We start from the raw sequence: 22,449 nt of genomic DNA, 5'->3' as shown, positions 1-22,449 counted from the left end.
ATTTTTGATTTTTATTAAGCTATATTTAAAGGCTTGTAAACAAAATTTGTCTATATTTTCATCAAAACCTTATTTCGAAAATGTTTAAAAGGTATCCGACTGCGTTAAAATCGACATTTTCGATGAAATATTCGTAATTGTTTTTATGATTTCATTTTGTAGTCTGATTCATTAGCTTTCCAAAACTGTCTTAGTTTTTACTCTACGTGAATTACAACTGGAGTTATAGCTGTATTATTACAGAGTCGTACACTGAACTCCAGATCGGAAGCTGCATTTAAACGCGTTTTCTGAAGACCGATATTTTTGAAGAAAGCAGTCTACTGTAACAATGATATCTCAAAAAGTTATTCGAGTATTGATGTGAAATTTTCTGAGATACTTCTCTGTAATATGCTTGATGTTTTCCTCTAAAAGCTAAGCTGAATTTCATTATTAAGTAATATTTTCATGCGGATAAGTTTAAACAAAGGCGTTTGTTAACGAAAATATACCAGTATAGGAACTTTGCTCGGCTATATTTCAGTACGTTTTTAAAAAATAATAAAACTTTTAGAGCAAAACACACATTAATGTCATACAAGTGTATTACTAAAAGGGTTTCTGTGTGATTAGAACCAAATTTTGTCCAGAGCTGTTAGCGCAAGACACGTTTTTTCGCTATTTTTCTTCAAATTTTTCCATTTTTGTTTTTAAATAATATTTTAAAAGCTTGGTTTTACATTTTTTTCATAGTTTTCAAACACATGTAGTTAAAAAATAACATTTAAAAAAATGTCCAGGTTATTTTTCAAAAAAATGTCTTCGAACGCAGTCGGAAATTCTGCGACATTTTGAGTGCAAGTTTTCTAATGTCGCAAGTTAAATATTGACCCGAACATTTTTTCAAACCAAAATCTACTGCTTGTGTTTCTTGCAAAAATGGCAGGTATGCTATATTAATGTGGATCTATCTTTTAAATATGTGTGATAGCCACGATTCTACAATCATGGAAATTTTCGGAGCTAAATCAGAGAAATTTTTTTTAAAGATTTTGTTACACCACCATGCAAAATATGTGTACAAAATTTACACAAATTACGCAAGAAATGACGCTCAATATGTTGCATCTTATAACAGGTTCCAGGGACAATGCTACTTCACACTCTTCAAACGAAATTCAATTTTCATTACAAACTTTTTTTAGAGCAACAAATGGTGAACTTGTTACTTTCCATGAAATCTCTTTCTTCATAAAATTAGATTTCATTACAAACTTTTTTTAGAGCAACAAATGGTGAACTTGTTACCTTCCATGAAATCTCTTTCTTCATAAAATTAGATTTCATTACAAACTTTTTTTAGAGCAACAAATGGTGAACTTGTTACTTTCCATGAAATCCCTTTCTTCATAAAATTAGATTTCATTACAAACTTTTTTTAGAGCAACAAATGGTGAACTTGTTACTTTCCATGAAATCTCTTTCTTCATAAAATTAGATTTCATTACAAACTTTTTTTAGAGCAACAAATGGTGAACTTGTTACTTTCCATGAAATCTCTTTCTTCATAAAATTAGATTTCATTACAAACTTTTTTTAGAGCAACAAATGGCGAACTTGTTACTTTCCATGAAATCTCTTTCTTCATAAAATTAGATTTCATTACAAACTTTTTTATAGCAACAAATGGTGAACTTGTTACTTTCCATGAAATCTCTTTCTTCATAAAATTAGATTTCATTACAAACTTTTTTTAGAGCAACAAATGGCGAACTTGTTACTTTCCATGAAATCTCTTTCTTCATAAAATTAGATTTCATTACAAACTTTTTTATAGCAACAAATGGTGAACTTGTTACTTTCCATGAAATCTCTTTCTTCATAAAATTAGATTTCATTACAAACTTTTTTTAGAGCAACAAATGGCGAACTTGTTACTTTCCATGAAATCTCTTTCTTCATAAAATTAGATTTCATTACAAACTTTTTTAGAGCAACAAATGGCGAACTTGTTACTTTCCATGAAATCTCTTTCTTCATAAAATTAGATTTCATTACAAACTTTTTTTAGAGCAACAAATGGCGAACTTGTTACTTTCCATGAAATCTCTTTCTTCATAAAATTAGATTTCATTACAAACTTTTTTATAGCAACAAATGGCGAACTTGTTACTTTCCATGAAATCTCTTTCTTCATAAAATTAGATTTCATTACAAACATTTTTTAGAGCAACAAATGGCGAACTTGTTACTTTCCATGAAATCTCTTTCTTCATAAAATTAGATTTCATTACAAACTTTTTTATAGCAACAAATGGTGAACTTGTTACTTTCCATGAAATCTCTTTCTTCATAAAATTAGATTTCATTACAAACTTTTTTTAGAGCAACAAATGGCGAACTTGTTACTTTCCATGAAATCTCTTTCTTCATAAAATTAGATTTCATTACAAACTTTTTTTAGAGCAACAAATGGTGAACTTGTTACTTTCCATGAAATCTCTTTCTTCATAAAATTAGATTTCATTACAAACTTTTTTATAGCAACAAATGGTGAACTTGTTACTTTCCATGAAATCTCTTTCTTCATAAAATTAGATTTCATTACAAACTTTTTTTAGAGCAACAAATGGCGAACTTGTTACTTTCCATGAAATCTCTTTCTTCATAAAATTAGATTTCATTACAAACTTTTTTTAGAGCAACAAATGGTGAACTTGTTACTTTCCATGAAATCTCTTTCTTCATAAAATTAGATTTCATTACAAACTTTTTTTAGAGCAACAAATGGCGAACTTGTTACTTTCCATGAAATCTCTTTCTTCATAAAATTAGATTTCATTACAAACTTTTTTTAGAGCAACAAATGGCGAACTTGTTACTTTCCATGAAATCTCTTTCTTCCTAAAATTAGATTTCATTACAAACTTTTTTTAGAGCAACAAATGGTGAACTTGTTACTTTTCCATGAAATCTCTTTCTTCCTAAAATTAGATTTCATTACAAACTTTTTTTAGAGCAACAAATGGTGAACTTGTTACTTTCCATGAAATCTCTTTCTTCCTAAAATTAGATTTCATTACAAACTTTTTTTAGAGCAACAAATGGTGAACTTGTTACTTTCCATGAAATCTCTTTCTTCATAAAATTAGATTTCATTACAAACTTTTTTTAGAGCAACAAATGGTGAACTTGTTACTTTCCATGAAATCTCTTTCTTCATAAAATTAGATTTCATTACAAACTTTTTTTAGAGCAACAAATGGTGAACTTGTTACTTTCCATGAAATCTCTTTCTTCATAAAATTAGATTTCATTACAAACTTTTTTTAGAGCAACAAATGGTGAACTTGTTACTTTCCATGAAATCTCTTTCTTCATAAAATTAGAAGGTATAGGCTATAGGGGCTTGCAAAACAAACGCAGAACGATCTGAGTACATACTTCGGAAAATGAATTGCTGACATTTAAACGATGGAACCGCAGAGTTAGAATTTAATATTACTTCGCGCAGGAGGAAATCGCGGGGTGGAACACATTTCGTTGCTTCTACGTTGCCTTTTATGTTACTTCTATGACGCACATCCCGAGATGCACAACCGCGATGAGGATCACGAGCAGAAGGTTCGAAAAGTCGCCAAACTTGGTGACATTTGGCGATATCTAGCAGGGGTGATTGTGAGTTCATCAAAAAATACCTGAAAGTTTCAAAGCGAGAACGGGGGGGGGGTGCGGGGGTAGGGAATCTTTGGTCCTTATTACTTAAGTGCACCTTTGCCATAGTGTTAAATAGTTCTGAGTCAAAATAGTGTGTGTACATTTGATTAAGTTTTTAATACAAATTATCTTGACATTTGTCCATCTTAAGGGATAGGTGTCCATCTTAAGACACTTGCAGGTATATTTGATGAGTATTACATAATTTTAAAAAATGTGGAGGTAGGGAAATAAAAGCATAACAAAAAAAAAAGCATAATTCCGGTATTTTCGGACATAAAAATACCGGAAATACGTCCGAAAATACCGGGAGTTCGGTAAAATACCGGAACACAATCACCCCTGTTTAATTAGTTCAATTTCTTCCGAAGCTCATTGACTCCATTACGATGAGACGTTATCACTATGTCAGACGCTGGCGGTAATAATAAAAATAAATTTAAAAAAAAGAAAAATTAATTTGAATTTTGACATGTTGAATTCAAATTATGTTTTTCGCAATCGCGAGTGTGTGTGTGTTTCTGTGGGGGGGGGGGGGATGTGTGTGTAGGGGTTATGTGTGTTTGTGTGTAGGGGGTTTGTGTATGTGTGTGTAGGCATGTGTGTTTGTGTCTGTGTGCAGGTATGAGTGTGTAGGTAGTTGCGTGTATGAGTGTTTGTGTGCGTGGGGGCGGGGTATGCGTATGTGTGCGTGGGGGAGGGGTATGCGTATATGTGTGGGGGGGGGGGGCGGGGTATGTGTATGTGTGTGTAGGCATATAGGCATATGTGTTTGTGTCTGTGTGCAGGCATGAATGTGTGGGTAGTTGTGTGTATGTGTGTAGTGTTTGCGTGTGTATGTGTAGGTGTCTGTATGTATGCGTGTGTATATGTGTTTGTGTGTATGTGTGTGTTTGTGTTTGTGTGTGTATGTGTAGGTGTATGTGTGTGTGTAGCTGTGTATGTTGTGTATGTATGCGCGTGTGTGTAGGACATGGATGCAACGTGGAGCCGGCTTTCGCTATGGGAGCAGCATCGTGAGGAGCCGGTCGACGGTGATGCTGCAGAGGGTGGCGGTGGGAAAATAAAATGATAGGACATCAAAAACAGTCAAATGAAAGCAATAAGCAATCGCGATTGCTCAATAAATTATATTATATATTAAAATAATATTATCGCTGCATTGTTGGCGTTTCTCCTTGGACGAATCAATCTTCCAAACCGGTTGAAGACAACAGAATCTTGGGTTGCTGTAGTCAAGCCCGGCAAAAACAAGTTTTTCAAAAAGCGACGTCTACTTCATAAAGAAACAATTTTAGTACAACAAGGGTGGTTTTAGATAGAGTCCCTATAACTGGAGAGGCCGACGCATCCGCCATTTTGGAGCAAGCGTACAACAGGGAAAGCTACCTTTATTGGCAATCATTCGCCAAACAGGGAACGAGAGAGAGGGAGAGCGAAGGTGAAGGTTGGCCAGTGGCGTACCCAGGGGGGGGGGGCTGATAGGGCTACAGCCCCCCCCCCCGAAATTTTCAAAATTAATTACAAAAATTATAATAAAGAACAAGTTTTTTTTTATGATGTATTTTTGAAATCTTACATTCGTATTGATATCAGAAAAGCGATACATGAACTTTTCTTAGCTACAGTTCATAAGTATCCCCCCCCCAGCTTAAAGACTTTCGAGCTCAGCCCCCCCCCCCCCCCCGAACTGATTTGTCTGCGTACGCCGCTGAGATTGGCGAAATTTTGGAAAGAGTTGGCGTCGTTTCCAGACTGCTAGTCACTTCGCGGGCTATTAATTATCCATTATCTTTTTTCTTTCTGCATCTGCTGCAAATCTGAAGAGCTGAGATCCTTTTTTGGAGCTGTTTGCACAGTTTACAGCCGAACAACCGCCCATTTGACTCAATTTAACACATGCTGAAGAAATGTAAATATCAGCAGCAATGCTATCGATTCGAAGCACTGGATCAAGTTTGCTCCAAAATGGCGGATGCGTCGGCTCCTCCACTACAGGGGCCTTAGTTTTAGACTACGGATATGACGGGGGGATCAATAGGGGACGTGTACTCACGGTTCGTGCTTGAGCTGTTCATTGCGCATGTCCGACTGGAATTGTGGGTAGTTGTCTTGCGAAGAGGCGAGCCAAGGGAGGATCAGCACCACGAAGGCCCACAGCATCCTAAACCTGAAAGAAACAACACCATCACTGACCAATTTTGAGGGAGTCGCGAAGTCAATACCATAGACTAATAATAAGAGTAGACTGAGCTATGGCAACCCTTTTGCTGCTCATAAACCAAACCATGTGACTGGTGGATATCCTAGCAACAGCGGGCGTCGTTCGTAGCAGACGATCCACGCCAGCGATAAATAAAATAAATATAATTGATGGAACACGGAAGAATGATCTTTTATGGAGTCCGATTTGTAAATTTGTTATTCTGAGTTGTACATATTTTGTTAATATAGTGAGTTTTTCGTTTAGAGAGAATTGTGCATTTTCTTTAGTCAATTTCAATAACTCTCTAAGCAATTAAAGATGCAAGCGCCTAAAAAGAATCGGCAAACGGTAAGATTTTTACCTACAATTTCAATTTAAGATACCGATTAGTACATTTTTGCGTTAACGCAAAACGTTTACGCCATTACGTTCACGCCAACGCTGACGTAGCAGTTCCAAATGAAATAAATGTTACTGAAAACTGTGATAAAAAACTAATTTACTAATGTCAAAATAATGCATAACTAAAAGAAAAACAGTTCAATCTCTGACCTGGAAAAAAAATTATAATGAAAACACATTACTTAAATTACATGTCAAGTGCCAAACTATAGATAATGTTGCCATCTAGCAACCATGCTGCCAACGTTTTCGCCAAGCCTTCTACCAGTCACATGATGTATCCATGAACCCATTTTTTTATCAGCAAGTCTGGGAAAGCTCGGTCTACTCTTATTATTAGTCTATGGTCAATACAATTCACATGGAGTGGAGGAGCATGTGGTCAAATTTTAGCTTCCGTGCGATTTTTGTGATACAATTATAGGAGTTAGTTTTCCTGAACGGTATTGACACGAGGGAAAACAAATTTGGATGTTGCCAACCACGAACATGGTGCAGGGGGCGGCGGTTATAACTGCGCTGGGTGACAAGTGGTTTTACGTTTAATTTTTGTGACACAATTACGGAGTTAGTTTTCCTTAAAGGCATTGACACGAAGTGGTGCTATTAATTGCTGCTAGGCCAGCAACTTTTTCATGCTACACAAGCTAGAAACTGTATGCTAGCTAGCATTAAAAAGTGGGCTAAAACAGCGCATGGCATGCTAGCAAGCCTGCTAGAACTAGCATAAAATTAAGGGGGTCCGGGACACATTTTGAAATTTTTTTTATTATATACTTTAGAGTTTTGAAATTTTTTGCACTGATTCACCATTTATTTAATAAGCAAAATCATAACATAAATATGAAAAAAAGAAAAATTTTTATTTAAATTTAATTAGTTTTTTTTATAAAAAATGGGGTTGCTTTAAATTGCTATAACTCAAAATATTCTTAAACAATTTTCAATTTTTTTTCAATGAATTACGCACAAATATCTAAGCTTTAATTTTTATTCGGCGATTTTAAAAATATTGATTCAATAAAAAATAAAAAATATTTGAAGAAAAATTTCGAAAAATTCGAAGAAATATTTTTTTTAAAAAATCGTAATTTTTGCAGTAAAATTTTTTTTTCAAATTCGACGAATAAAATTTAAAGTAAACTGTTTGAAAAAGATATGCTCCAAGTTTCATTACTTTATCTTTATCGGTTCCTGACTTATAAGAGTTTGAATGCAAGAAATCGGGAAAAATGGCATCATGGAGAAAAACGCGTTTAAAGTTTTAAAGTTAAGTACACATTAGTTAGGTGCATGAAACAAAAATAATTACATCTTTCGTTCTATTTAAGATAGAAACAAGATTCAAATCTCCTCTTAAGCAGAAAAACACGGAGTAATTTTTTACATGATAAAAAAAAATTGCAAAATTTGACGATTTTTGTGTCCCGGACCCCTTTAAAGCAACATATGGTAGAAATCTTGCTAGAAAAGTTTAAAAAAAAAAAGCAATGGATGGTTACAAGCAAAGAAAAATAGCATATAGTGGGTAAATTACTGCTAGAATAGCAGCAAGTGGTGATAGTAATTGTTGCTGGCCTAGCAACTTATTCAAGCAACACAAGCAAGAAATTGTACGCTAGCTAGCATTAAAAGCAGGCCAAAACTGCATGGCATGCTAGCAAGTCTGCTAGAAAATTCATGCTATTTTACCTGCTGGGAATAATTATGTGATGCTATGCTAGCAAAGAAATTCTAGCATCAATTTCAACCTGGTGACAATCGGGTCAAGAAATCATCCTTTTTAACGTTCCGCAGCCGAATTTGAAGTTTTCATTTCGCTAAAATTCGTGCCGGCGGACAAATGTTAAGTTCTCCCGACCCACATTTGAACTTTTCTATTCTAGAGTACTATGTCACAAAATAGACGATAATGTATCGATATTTCTTAGACATATTAAGTTATCGTTACATCTTCCATAGCCTAAGTCAATAGAAGTCGACGTTGGTGTTTGATCGGACCCAAACGACACATCCGCTTTTGATGAATGGACTTGACGGAAATGAAGTTTCGCATCGCGTTCCATACGACATCTTCTCGTTTCGTGCTGGAAGTAAATGATATCGTCTGCCCATTCCGTGCAGCTGGATCCGTGTTCCACTCACAGGTCATAAAAGTACCCATTCCGTCAGAAAACATTCCATTTTTTTGCGTTGAAAATCTTTCATTTAAAAGCAAATATTCGATTAGAGTCTCCCCCCATCAGGCGATGACGCGTCTTGCTTTGGCGCAGGGGCGTGCACAGAAGTTTTGGGGCTCGTCACAAATGACTTTTCCGGGCCCCCCTCTACGTTGTTTACCCCTATATTTCAACCCTAATTTTAAAAATATTGGGCCCTCTTCAGGCTCAGGCCCAACAGGTGTCCCTTCTCCCCCCCCCCCTGTGCACACCCCTGCTTTCATCAAGAGCCTACTTCTTTCTTTTCCAGCTTTTGTGTCACTTCACTCCTTTCCAAGGGCGCCCATATAAGGGGGCAAGGGGGGCTCAAGCCCCCCCCCCCTTGAAATTAAAACTTTCTTGCTTTTGGTACTTTTTTCTTTTGCAAAAATGTAAACACATTTATTCTTCAGCCATTAATGAATGAGTTATTAAAAATGAAATATTTTAATGACTCCAATCTGTCCTGATATTGGTTTCCATGGAAAAAATACCCTTCTAACCCATAGAGAAAATATCAGAGCCCCCCCCCCCCTTACAATTTTGCATATGGGCGCCCTTGCTCCTTTCTATAGTTAATGTTTCCATTCAGAAATATTCAATACGGAAAAGTCGGAGGAGAGAAGTGTTTATCCATTTTTTTCTCCCCCTTGTGTCACCGGCTTAAGGAGGCCCCGATTAATAGCCCGGTATTTCCGATTCGAGCGCCTACGCAAAAAGAAGGCACCCTACCTATCGCCGCCGTTTGATTAGCATTGCAAATGATTTCCGTTCGAATCGTCCGCTCCGAAACCCATCGATATTCCCGCCATCTCTCGGAGGAGACCTTAACGCACACCCAGTTAGATACAGGCAGTCAGGGCATGATGATTAACGCACGATCCGGCAGGTCCGCGGACCTGGGCACCACAAATTTAGGGGCACCAAAATAGCCTAGCCTAAGTTCACTTACATACTTCCTTTTTTTTTAAACTCATTTTACGTTTCCTCAACTTTAAGAGAGAGGTGGCTCAAATTTCTTTTAAAAATCAGATCTGAAACTCATAAAGTTAAAAAAATTTCGCGTTAAGAAGGCGTTCTCCCTTAGCTCTGGAATTTAAAAAAAAAATTACTCGGATGACATAATGAACATTTTCCAAAAGAATTAACACATTTTCAAATTTTTGCAAAAGGTAACCCTTCTCCTGGAGAATGTTTTAAAAGGATAAGATCACTAAACATTACACATTACATTTCCAAATGTGAATGTAGCCTTGCAGCTTCTTCGTACCTTGCCTATCAGCAACTGTTCAACGTTCCTTTTCATTTTTGAAAAGAATCAAAAATCATTTGAGAAGCTGCGTTTCACAGGATAATTTACAGGCGTTTTCCTTATTAACCATTGAAAATTCTGTGACATCAAAATTAGATTTCTATTATTTTATTGACACATTTGACTCTGTTAAAGTCAGAAAGAAACCTTTTTAAAGCTTGATGTCAAGAATTAGTAAGATTTTTTTTTTCTGGCAGTTTTAAATAGTTTTTAAACTTTTTTTTGCCTTAAAGTAAGGCAATTTTAACTGTGATTTGGTGTTTGGTATTCAAATCCCGGGTTTCCTTTAAAATGTAGTTTCTAGTATATTAGGTTTCTGGTATGAAACCTTGTGACTTTAAAATTGTGTGGATTTTCTCATGGGGGGGGGGGCACCAACTTCTATTCGGGACCTGGGCACCAGTTTGGCTCGATCGGGCCCTGCAGGCAGTAGCTGCGATTAGGGGGGAGGGAGATTCCCCTTCCCCCATACTTTCTCGTTCATTTATTCATTTTATTTCCCAATATAGGTCAACACAATCGTTAAAAGCGAGTTATGCTTCCGTAGACTTAACATTGTACCAACCAATATTTCTTATTTCCTCGCTAAATCCGGGCTCTCGTTAAATCAGGGCTCCTTATAAGCAATATAGGGCACTATAATCGTTAAAAGCGAGTTATGCCCCCCATAGACTTCCCAATGCACCAACCAAGCATTTCTTATTTCCTCGCTAAATCCGGGGTTCTCGTTAAATCAGGGCCTCGTTATAAGCGAGTTTGGCTACTTGCTTCATTTTTCTAACGTATTGCTCATTTTCAGTCGAATTATTTGCTAGGGGCATTAAGAGTCAGAGAAAATCTATAATATCAGAGAAATATATGCGCAGAGAATATTGTATTTTTTGCATAACAACAATAACTGGTTTGAAATTAATGAGAAACAATATAATACTCAAATTTCAGGTGAACAATATAAAGTTATAAAATCAAATAAAACGATTATTAAAAAAGCAATTCTTTTGCTTGGCACCGCGGCTGTTTAATGAACTAACGGAAGATGTTAGGAATGAGAAGAACTTCAAAAAAATATAAACAAGAGGTCAATGAATATATACAAAATAACGACATGCTAACAATAATTAACTTTTAACTGATAAAATATACTGACTTGCCAACCGGGGGGGGGGGGGGTTGTATTGTATTTTTTTATACTATTGAATGTTTCAATGCGAGTTATTGTGTTGTTTTTCTGGGAGTCAAACAGTCGAATTATTGTTCTGTGTGAAATATTTATTACTTGTGTAAAATTAATTTGTGAATATTACTGTTAATACATATTTGTGTTTGTACTCCATACTAAACCAATTAAAAAACACTGCGGACAGTGCCTTTGGCGCTCTTTAGTGTTGAATTTACTACTAACTCATGTTGAACTATAGTCAAGATTTTCTTAATGTTTTGTTATGACGTTTGTAACTTATGTTTTATAATTTGCAACTTTATTGTATTTTGCTTACTGTTATGTATGTGTATTTTGTTAATAAATCTTAAGAATTATTTGCTAGGGAAACCGTTTTGGAGAGCCCCCTCGTATTTATTTAAGCGATTGTGTGTCAGAAGTCTTTAGCGCCATTTGTCGAATACCCCTCTCATTTTCTTTCTCCCCCCCCCCCCCCGCGAGGCGGTGTGTAGCGTAGCGTTCTTCCTGGATATGACGCTCGAGTGATCACCGTGCGCCGCATTGTTGTGCGGGCGATTAGCGAGCGATCACGAAAATGCGATTACACCGACCACGACTCGAGCGCGATCTTCGGGTGTTGCAAAACACGGCGCTGGTCTTTGAAACCCCTTCGAGTTCTAACGGCGAGCCTCGTCCCATGCTTATAGAGCACTAACGCATCCAGAAATACCTTCTGGAGGGTTTTTTTTTTTGATGAAAAATACCTTCTGGAGGGTTTTTTTTTTTTTATCAAAAACACCTTCTGGAGAGGGTTTTTTGATTAATTATATCTTCTAGAGGGGTTCTTTTTCATCAAAAATAACTTCTGGATAGAGCTTTTTGATCAAAAATATCTTCTGGAGGGGGTTTTGATCAAAATTATCTTCTGGAGGGGGGGTTTTTGATCAAAAATATCTTCTGGAGGGGGGTTTTGATCAAAAATATCTTCTGGAGGGGGATTTTTTTATCAAAAATATCTTCTGGAGGGGAGTCTTTGATCAAAAATACTTCCTGGCGGGGGGTTTTGATCAAAAAAATCTTCTGGAGGGGGGGTTTTGATTAAAAATATCTTCTGGAGGGGGGTTTTGGATCAAAAATACTACCTGGGTTTTTTTTTTTTTGATAAAAACACCTTCTGGAGGGGGTTTTTTTTGATCAAAAACACTTTCTGGAGAGAGGACTTTTTGATCAATTATATCTTCTAGAGGGGGGTTTTTTCCATCAAAAATAACTTCTGGATAGAGCTTTTTGATCAAAAAATCTTCTGGAGGGGGTTTTAGTCAAAAATATCTTCTGGAGGGGGGTTTTTTGATCAAAAATACTTCCTGGAGGGTTTCTTTTTTGATGAAAAACACCTTCTGGAGGGTGATTTTTTCATCAAAAATATCTTCTGAAGGGTGTTTTTTGATCAGATTAACAACTTTTTCATATGCATAAACTACTGTATTAGAATTTGCATTTATGTTAAAACCAATGACTCGTGGGGGGTGTTTTCACCCCCCTCGTCGCTGCGCCAGTGTTAAAGAGAAAACACGAAACACCAGCTGACCACGTGGTGGCTGTTCATATTCTTCCACCACTGGCTTGTAAATGCCAACTGGTTCATAGAATTCATTCTGATAAACACTAAATGGTTGCCCCGTATTGATGGACCGCAGTTACATCCATTTTACCCGTCTAAAAGTCTTAATATTCAAATCCAAACTTGTGAATTTCTGTCACTGGATCATTGTGTGTTACTGTTGTGCCACCTCTCCCTATCTTTCACAACTTCAAACATTTTGAGCATTCGCTGACAATAGGGAGAAGAATGCCTCAACCCCAGTCATACTGGGTTTAAACTCTCCCACAATTTCCGAAATCCGATCCGGATGGAGAGCATCCCCGGATCGAACAATCGGTTATTCCGAGTGGGGACACGCCCGACACGCACGCACGTCCGTCCGGACCGACACATCCCGGAAGCGGGCGGCCGGAAGAAGACCCGACATAGTGGATTTAAAAGTATGAGTGAACATGCGTGAGTATTAACAAGGAATAAATTTGGAAACGGATCAATAAAATAGAAATAGCTGATCAAGCTCAAACCCATCAGACATTAAACATTTTCAGATATCACCGTTCCTTCCAGTTTTCTTTGATTAATCGGTTTGGATATGGGTCTCGGATTTGTTTATGTATGTGTTGAAAACCTTAATTTTTAAGGAACCTTTTTTTGAGCAATCACGATTGCTTATTGTTCTCATTTGACTGTTTTGAATTCCTATCATTTTATTTTCCCGCCAGCACCCTCTGCCAGCACCACCGTCGCGTCGACCGGCCTCACGATGCTGCTCCTCTTGCGAAAACAGTGTCCAAGTTGCGTCCATATCCTACACACACGCGCATACCTACACAACTACACACACATACACACACTCATGCCTGCACACAGACACAAACACACACTCCTACACACACATACACACTCATGCCTGCACACAGACACAAACACATATGCCTACACACACACGAACGCCTAATACACACGCGCGTGTACACACACGGCACTGCATACACAACACGCACACACATGCATACATACACACGCACCCATCACACACATGCGCCTACACAAACCCATACGTGAATTCATACACACACACGCTCGTGATTGCGAAAAACATAATTTGAATTCAAGATGCCAAAAATTCAAATTAATTTTTTTTTTTTTTTTTGAATTTACGAGAAATAAGGTTACAATTTTACACAATGAAAACATAATAAAGTTACAAAAACAAACGTTGTGAATAATTTACGTATTTACAATAACTAAATATAGCTATTAAAATAAGGTAGTGTGACAATAGTCATAGATAATTTATAATAACTGTATGTACATTGTTTAACTTGTTTCTCTAATAATTGGGTTTGTCACAGGGTTCGTGATTTTTTTTATTTAAATCAGATTTTTTTTTTATAATCTTCAAAAATTTGAAGATATGAATTACTTTATATTTTTAAACATAGTATATTTCATACAACATATGAATCCATTCAGTTTACCTTTAAAATTAAGATAAGTTCTCTAATTATTCAATAAATTTTAAAGATTTTTAACGTTAGCATGCTTAAATAAAATGCGATTTTGTTTTATGCTTTCCCTCATCATCTACGTTTTTAGTGTAAAAGAATATGTTGAACAATTATTTTTCTAAACTATAATAGTGATGATGTATAAGAAAAACTACAATTTTTTATTTTGTAAAACGTAGATGTAAACGTAGGATTGTAAACGTACGTAGTTTTTAGTACAAACGTTTTTCACACGCAGTAAATGTAATAATCGGTATCTTGAGTTTAAATTTCAGTAAAAATCTTGCCATTTGCCGATTCTTTTTGGGCGTTTGCATCTTTTGATTTCATAGAGAGTTATTAAAATTGACTAAAAAATTCACAGTATTATACAAACGAAAAAATTCAACATATTAACAAATATTTACAACTTCAAAGAACAAGCTTTACAAATCGGATTGTATTGAAAAATCATTTTCGGTGTTCCCACGATTCTATTTATTTCTATCTCCCTCAGTTCACTTCAAATCCAAAAAGCGGTGGGTGGACGGAAAAGTTCAAAAAATAAAAGTTGAAGGCTGACCTTGATCAATTGCGACAGAAAGAAGGATCTGTGTAGTTTTGCCTGTTGAAGTTAAGATATTGCAGTGTAGTTAAATTTAGAGCAACACATTCTAAAAATTCAAAATTAATTTATGAAAATAAGATCAACTGATTTTAATTAATAATTTCGTTAAAAAAATCACTCGATTAAAATCAATGATTTAAGAAAAAATCACTTGATTATAAAATTAATGATTTAAAAAAAAATCACTTGATAAAAATCAATGATTTAAAAAAAAATCACTTGATTAAAATCAATGATTTAAAAAAAATCACTTGATTATAAAAAATATGATTTAAAAAAAAATCACTTGATAAAAATCAATGATTTAAAAAAAAAATCACTTGATAAAAATCAATGATTTAAAAAAAAATCACTTAATAAAAATCAATGATTTAAAAAAATCACTTGATTAAAATCATCAATGATTTTAAAAAAAAATCACTTGATTAAAATCAATGATTTTAAAAAAAATCACTTGATTAAAATCAATGATTTTAAAAAAAATCACTTGATTAAAATCAATGATTTTAAAAAAAATCACTTGATTAAAATCAATGATTTTAAAAAAAATCACTTGATTCAAATCAATGATTTAAAAAAAAATCACTTAATTTAAATGATAATTTTAATCATGATTTAAACCATGCTGATTTAAATCAACGACGCCTGGTTTGTCCTGCGTTTGCTTGATGTATGTGTGACAAGCGGACGCCTTCGGAGTGTCAAAGGACAAAGGTCCGTCCTGTATTCGTCGAATGAAGGTCCCGAAGAAAGACAGAGAGAGAAAGAAAGGGTTGACGGACGCATCGACCCAGTTGGGGACGGAAAAGTGAATTACGCTCCGGCGCCGTCTATCCCCCCCCCCCCCCCCTCCCCCCCGTTACGAAACGAGATTAAGAGAATTGTTTTAAAAGGAAGGGATCCCCGCATTCTACATCAGCTCTGTTGATTTTTCCTTTTTGGAAAAAACGGGAGAAGTTGATTTTCTCGCTCACACTTTCCTTTTGGAACTCGTTTTTATTTTTCCTGTTTTCGGGAAATGGGAAGAGCACGTATCGAGTGCACCTAAAAGAGTTTTAGTTTATCCTCTGGGGAAAAGGAACCTCAATTGCAAAAGAAAACGACCTTAATCTTGATTGTTAAAAGTTAAAATCTTAGAGCAGGAATTGAAATGGAGGGACCTCTACATTGGCTTAGCAGCAGCTGGCCCGAAGACCCCAAATCACGTGACTCAAAGACGACGAACGGTTGGCACGTTTTGCGTGAAACAAGCGAAAGAAACCTGATTTCTTTCAATGCATTGCTTTAAACTACATCACGTGACTTGGGGTCTTGGTTTCATGAATGAAAGTCTTCACTCTCTCTCCATTTTATCTCTTCTCAATGGTTAAAATCTATACCTGAGTGCCAGACTAACTAAATCCAAAAATGGCGATTTGCTGGTTTTTAATGCACTCTATGTAAGAATCCTATTCCGCCACAATAACGTAATTCTATAAGAGACATACCTTCATAATTATTTACTCGCAAACGTTTTTACGTCTCCTACAAAGTAGAGATAATGTGACTTACATCAATTCGGTCTGGAGACACAGTGCACTAATTGCAGATGCACTAATTCATCGGTATCGGTATGGATAGCGAAGTAAATAATGTATTTTGTCTTCAGCCATTTATTTTCAGCAAAGCGTGACACTTCGTGACAAAGGGAGGAAGGGGGTCGAAAATTAAAAAAAAAAATGTCTGACATTTATGGATTAGGAGGACCCTTATATGAAAGAACTATTTCTGACTCTGTAATGCTATATGACATTCCAATTTTATCCCTTCTCGTACCCTCCACTATCCCTCTTAGAAGAAGTTCTGACCCATTAACTGAAACTATGTTAAACACCTAACACTGAAAAACACATTTCACAGATATTCCCGTTGGTTTTTACTTCCTTTTACAAAAAAAGGAAGTATTGTATTCACGAAAAAATTTTCACCCCAAAATCGGCCTTCATTTCCATTTTGCTCAATCCCGAATGAATGTTGAGTTTTTTTCTTTTTCGACCCGACCACACGTGGATATGTGCCTAGGAACGTACAGACACCCGAAATATCCATTTTGACGATCCCCGAGTTAATTACAACGCGTTTTCTCGTGACGTCTGTATGTACGTGCGTATGTGTGTATGTATGTCGCATAAATCAAAAGCGGTTTGTCCTAGAAAGTTTAAATTTGGTACGTGGATTCCTAGTATGGTCTAGTTGTGCACCTTCTCTTTTGGTTGCATTTGGATGTTCCTAAGGGGGTCTTTTGCCCCTTTTTGGAGGGAAATCATGGTTAATTTCGATGTAAACTCAAGTGGTGATATAATTTAACGGACACTTGGCGATATATCGCCAGTCTTTTGGCCGCCAAGTTTTGTCGCCAACTTGGTGACAAATTTTGCGATTTTTTTTTGAGCAATCACGATTGCTTATTGCTTTCATTTGACTGTTTTTGACGTTCCTTTGATTTTTCCCACCGCCACGTATACATACACGCACTACACACATATACATACATAAACCTACACACACATACATACACAAACACACCTACACACTCACATACACACAACTACCCACACACTCATGCCTCCACACAGACACAAACACATATGCATACACACACATACACATACCCCACACACACACCTACACACATACACACAACTGCCCACACACTCATGCCTGCACACAGACACAAACACAAATGCCTACACACACACACACGCTTACATATACACACACACTCGTGATTGCGAAAAACATAATTTGAATTCAAGATGCAAAAAATTCAAATTAATATATATATATATATATATATATATATATATATATATATATATATATATACATACATATATATATATATATATATATATATATATATATATATATATATATATATATTCCTTTTGATTTTTAACTCATGTGTAATCGTTTGACTCCTATTCAAAGCCTGGACATTTTTTTTTCTTATTTTTTTAAAATCTGGTTTGAATTTATCCACTGTTTGTGATATTTAGAGAGTAAACTATTGAATCACATTAAAATTGCCAATAATGAGAAAATGACACTAAATTGGAGTAAAAGGCAGTCATGTGATGGACACATCAGCTCGTTTGGTTGAAGAGTCGGGAGATGAATTGGGCTCGCTCCCACTTCAGACGAACAAATGAAGACGAATGGGCTCTGGCGGTGAAAACTATCTCCATTCATCAACACAGCGTTCCTCACACCCTCAGTCAACTCAAAGCCGTCCATTTGAATAAGTCCGCCTCATGCTCGGATGAAAACATTGAAACACGAATTGCGAAATGAACATTTGCTTTTCTTCTCTTAAGTTTTAAAGGACTTTGATGGAAGTCATTTCACTTTGCATTATGTAACGAAAATTATGGGGGCGCTTTCAAAAATTCTAATTTTTAAGAATTTCTCGCTAAATAAGAGACTAGTGATGGGCATAATCGAGAACTTTTGATAATCGAGACCTGGGGAATCGAGCACTTCTGATAATCGAGGGATTGACAATCGAGATCTTTCGAAATCGAAAACTCGAGATCTGATAATCGAGACTTTTCGAATCTAGATCTCGAGCGATTCATTTCTCGATTATTTTGAATCGAGATCTGGGGATATGATAATCAAGAATTCGAGATCTTTCGAAATCGAAAACTCGAGGATTGACAATCGACACTTTTCGAATCTAGATCTCGAGCGATTCATTTCTCGATTATTTTGAATCGAGATCTGGGGATATGATAATCAAGAACTCGAGATCTTTCGAAATCGAAAACTCGAGCGATTGACAATCGAGACTTTTCGAATCGAGCTCTCGAGCGATTCATTTCTCGATTATTTTGAATCGAGATCTCGGGATATGATAATCAAGAACTCGAGATCTTTCGAAATCGAAAACTCGAGCGATTGACAATCGACACTTTTCGAATCTAGATCTCGAGCGATTCATTTCTCGATTATTTTGAATAGAGATCTGGGGATATGATAATCGGGAAATCGAGATCTGATAATTAAGAACTCGAGATACGGTAATCGAGAACTTAAGTTGTGATAATCAAGAACTCGAGATCTGATAATCGAGACTTTTCGAATCTAGATCTCGAGCGATTCATTTCTCGATTATTTTGAATCGAGATCTCGGGATATGATAATCGAGAACTCGAGATCTGATAATTGAGAACTCGAGCTACGGTAGTCGAGAACTCAAGTTGTGATAATCAAAAACTCGAGATCTGATAATCGAGAGTTCATGATAATCGAGTTCTCGAATGATCTTTGAATAATCGCGTGATTCGATTATGAGAGCTCGATTACGCCCATCACTGTAAGAGACCCATAGTTCTGGTAACTTTTGTCACTGGTATGCCTCTCTTGACATTTTTCGATAAAATTTAAATCACCCAATCAATTAGGGGATCAGCAAAATGAAGAAATTTTGATCTTCCTTCACAGTCAATAGCTGGAAAAGAGATGTAAATTTCAGAAATAATACTAAGAACTAATACTACTTGAAATAATACAATACTATTTTATGGATTTTCGTAAAAGTATACTCGTATTCTGTTAGCAGTACAAATTTCATACATTCAAATTTACTTGTAAAACAGTTAAGATACCGGATACGGTTCAGCCTCATCAGAATAAAGCATTTCCTTGCATGTCAAACATGACCACAAAATATTATTTAATGGTCATGCCGTTGCGCGAGTTTAATTGTTGATGACGTCAGGAGCGTTACTTGATCATTAGCTATATCATATATATATGAGGATATTCACATCGTAGTTCAAATAAGTGTTGCAAGGAAGCGTTGCCGATTTGTGCCTTATGAATTGCAAAAGTTTGAAATTAACATTTTTCGCTCGCCACGGTGATCCTCCACAAATCCAGTGATCCAATTTCCGATGATATTTCTTTCCAACTCCTCAACGCAGTGACTTCGGCGAATGTAGACTTGAAAAATGACTGACGCTTTTTTTACCTCACTTTGTTCTACTGCATTTATTACTTTCTCAATCTTGCAAATGCCGAAGAATTCCATTCGCCCACGTTCATAGCGAAGCCATTTTTCAATTCCTCCATTTCAGCTCGAGCAATTCATCAATGGTGCACTGATTAGTTTGCCATTTCAATGGAAATGAATAGAAAACAAAATAGAAACGGGGTTCGTTTTCGCAGCTGTCAGGTGGGGATGAATCTGATTAGATCTCCTCGCGAATCGATAAAAAGAGATCTTCCATTTAGACATACGACTTCTACGCTACTGCATCGGTTGCTCCATTTAAAACGATGAATACCGTCGAGCCTGCTTATTAGAATATCGTTTAAAAGAATATCCATTGGTTTTAACATAAATGCAAATTCCAATTTAGTAGTTTATGCATATGAAGAGCCTGTTTTGATCAAAAAAAAAAAAAACCTCCAGATGGTATTTTTCATTAAAAAAAACTTTTCAGAAGGGATTTTGATAAAAAAAAAAAACCCCAGCAGGAGGTATTTCCGGCTGCGCTAGTGGTATGAGTCATAAAACATTCGTATATTATAACAAGGACACGAAAATGACCGTTTCTGCGAGACTGACCCATAAAGATAGTAGACTTACAAAAGAACTGTCGAATGATGACAAAGTTTTCGAAGAGTAGCTCATCCGTTTAACTGCAATCGCTCGCTTGAGAGTTCTTCGCCATTTTCAAAGGAATGTCGTAAAAAAACCAGCACTCGAACGCATTCAGCCCTCATGACTGAAATCACTTTGACATCAAAGACGACAGGAGACGTCATTCAATTCGTGTGACATGGTGGTCTCTTTGACGTCTCCTACGCATCACTATGAGTCAAGTTAATCCAATTTAAATTAATCCAGTTAAAATTTAATCCGGTTAAAAGTTAATCCAGTTTGAATTAATCCAGTTAAAATTTAATCCGGTTAAAAGTTAATCCAGTTTAAATTAATCCAGTTAAAATTTAATCCGGTTAAAAGTTCCAGTTTTCAAAAAAAAATAATAATAATAAATAAATAAAAAATAAATAAAAAAAAATAATTTTAATTTTGACATCTTGAATTCAAATTATGTTTTTCGCAATCACGAGTGTGTATCTGTATGCGTGTGTGTTTGTGTGTGGGGGTATGTGTGTTTGTGTGTAGGTATATGTGTATGTGTGTGTAGGCATGTGTGTTTGTGTCTGTGTGCTGGCATAAGTGTGTGGGTAGTTGTGTGTATGAATGTGTGTGGGGGGGGGGGTATGTGTATGTGTGTGTCTGTGTGCAGGCATGAATGTGTGGTTAGTTGTGTGTATGTGTGTGTGTATGTGTAGGTGTCTGTATGTATGTGTGTGTATCTGTATGTGGGTAAGTGCGTGTGTGTGTGTGTAGTTGTGTATGTATGCTCGTGTGTGTAGGATATGGACGCAACCTCGAGACTGCTTTCGCTATTGGAGCAGCATCGTGAGGAGCCCGTCGACGGTGATGGTGCGGAGTGTGGCGGTGCGAAAATAAAATGATAGGACGCCAAAAACAGTCAAATGAAAGCAATAAGCAATCGTAATTGCTCAAAAAAACATGGAAAAAATATTCTTTGGATTTTTAACCCTCCAGCGAGCGCGCGTATCTGAGAGATACACAATATGATCAAAAGTTATTGGGACATTTCCAAAAATTGCCATTTTAAAGGATTTCTCGAGAAATAAAATACCAATTGCTTTGTAACTTTTGTCACATAAAAGGTATATTCTAGCTGTCCTTTTCCATTGAAAGATGTATCACCCATTCTTTTAGGGGGCCAGCAACAAATTGAGGAAAAGAAAAATGTTTCGTGATCAATCGTTCATCGAAAATAGCTGAGAATAAGCTATAAATTTCAGAAATTAGCAACCTTAATATGCACAATTATTTTACATACTTTCGAGAAAATATCACTGATATTCATGAAGATATAAGCATTTCTTTTATTTGAAGGTTTTTGGCTCATAACGCAAAGGGGTCTCCACCAAAGCTTACCAAACTTTCAGAAAATAGGACAGCACACAAAAGCAGTATAATATTAAAATTTGAAATTAAAATGTTGAAAATTCAATGAAATATGAACGTTTAAAGCAATTAATTTTTTTCTCTGCGCATGCGCGAAAGATAGCAATTTATAACTTTCATAATCAAAACCCCAACTAATTGCTCCCAACTCATAATAAAATTCCAGTTCAATTCAATATCTTAAAAATTCAAAAAGTTATCAGCATTTTAATAAGCCGAATTTGAATAGATCTTGGCTAGGCGATGAGTCGACAGGGATCGTTCGCAAGTTTGCACCATTTGCTTGCAATCACTCAGTGTGATGCATGATAAAAAACAGACTATTTGTGAACGATCCCTAATGATTTCTGCCGATTGGTAGTCTGCCCTCTGGCTTTTTAATATAGGCACTAAACGAATATAGGCAATAAAAATAGGTCCTAAAATAGGCACTAAACAATAGGCACTAAACGAAACGACTTGTTTGCCGGACGTATCATGCAGTCAATACATACTTAGACAGCATAGAAAGATCTGTGAAACCACCAAACACGGTATAAACGTTAATATTTCTCGTGGTTTTGTGAAGCATCAGAAAATATGTGTATTTGCTTGAGCCAATTGCGAGTTTTCACAACAGACATAACAGGGATGATTGTGAGTACATCAAAAAATACCTGAAAGTTTCAAAGTGAGAACGGGGGGGGGGGGTA

At 36.0% G+C, this 22,449-nt stretch overlaps 1 protein-coding gene across 1 annotated transcript in view; it reads right to left on the bottom strand.

Moving 5' to 3' along the window:
- The window catches only part of LOC129233136 (CD109 antigen-like), a 37,255-nt gene extending 17,443 nt beyond the window's left edge, over positions 1–19,812 (bottom strand). The window contains exons 1-2 of the mRNA XM_054867199.1: positions 19,739–19,812; positions 5,756–5,869 (exon numbers count right to left, since the gene is read on the bottom strand). Coding sequence (XP_054723174.1) covers positions 5,756–5,869; positions 19,739–19,812 — 188 coding nt within the window. The remainder of the gene's footprint in view (positions 1–5,755; positions 5,870–19,738) is intronic.
- Positions 19,813–22,449: the final 2,637 nt, after the last annotated feature.

The sequence above is a fragment of the Uloborus diversus genome, unplaced genomic scaffold, assembly GCF_026930045.1.
Source record: "Uloborus diversus isolate 005 unplaced genomic scaffold, Udiv.v.3.1 scaffold_18, whole genome shotgun sequence".
Classification (NCBI taxonomy): domain Eukaryota; kingdom Metazoa; phylum Arthropoda; class Arachnida; order Araneae; family Uloboridae; genus Uloborus; species Uloborus diversus.
The sequence above is the reverse complement of the archived record's forward strand: the minus strand, read 5'-3'. Positions and strand labels throughout refer to the sequence as shown.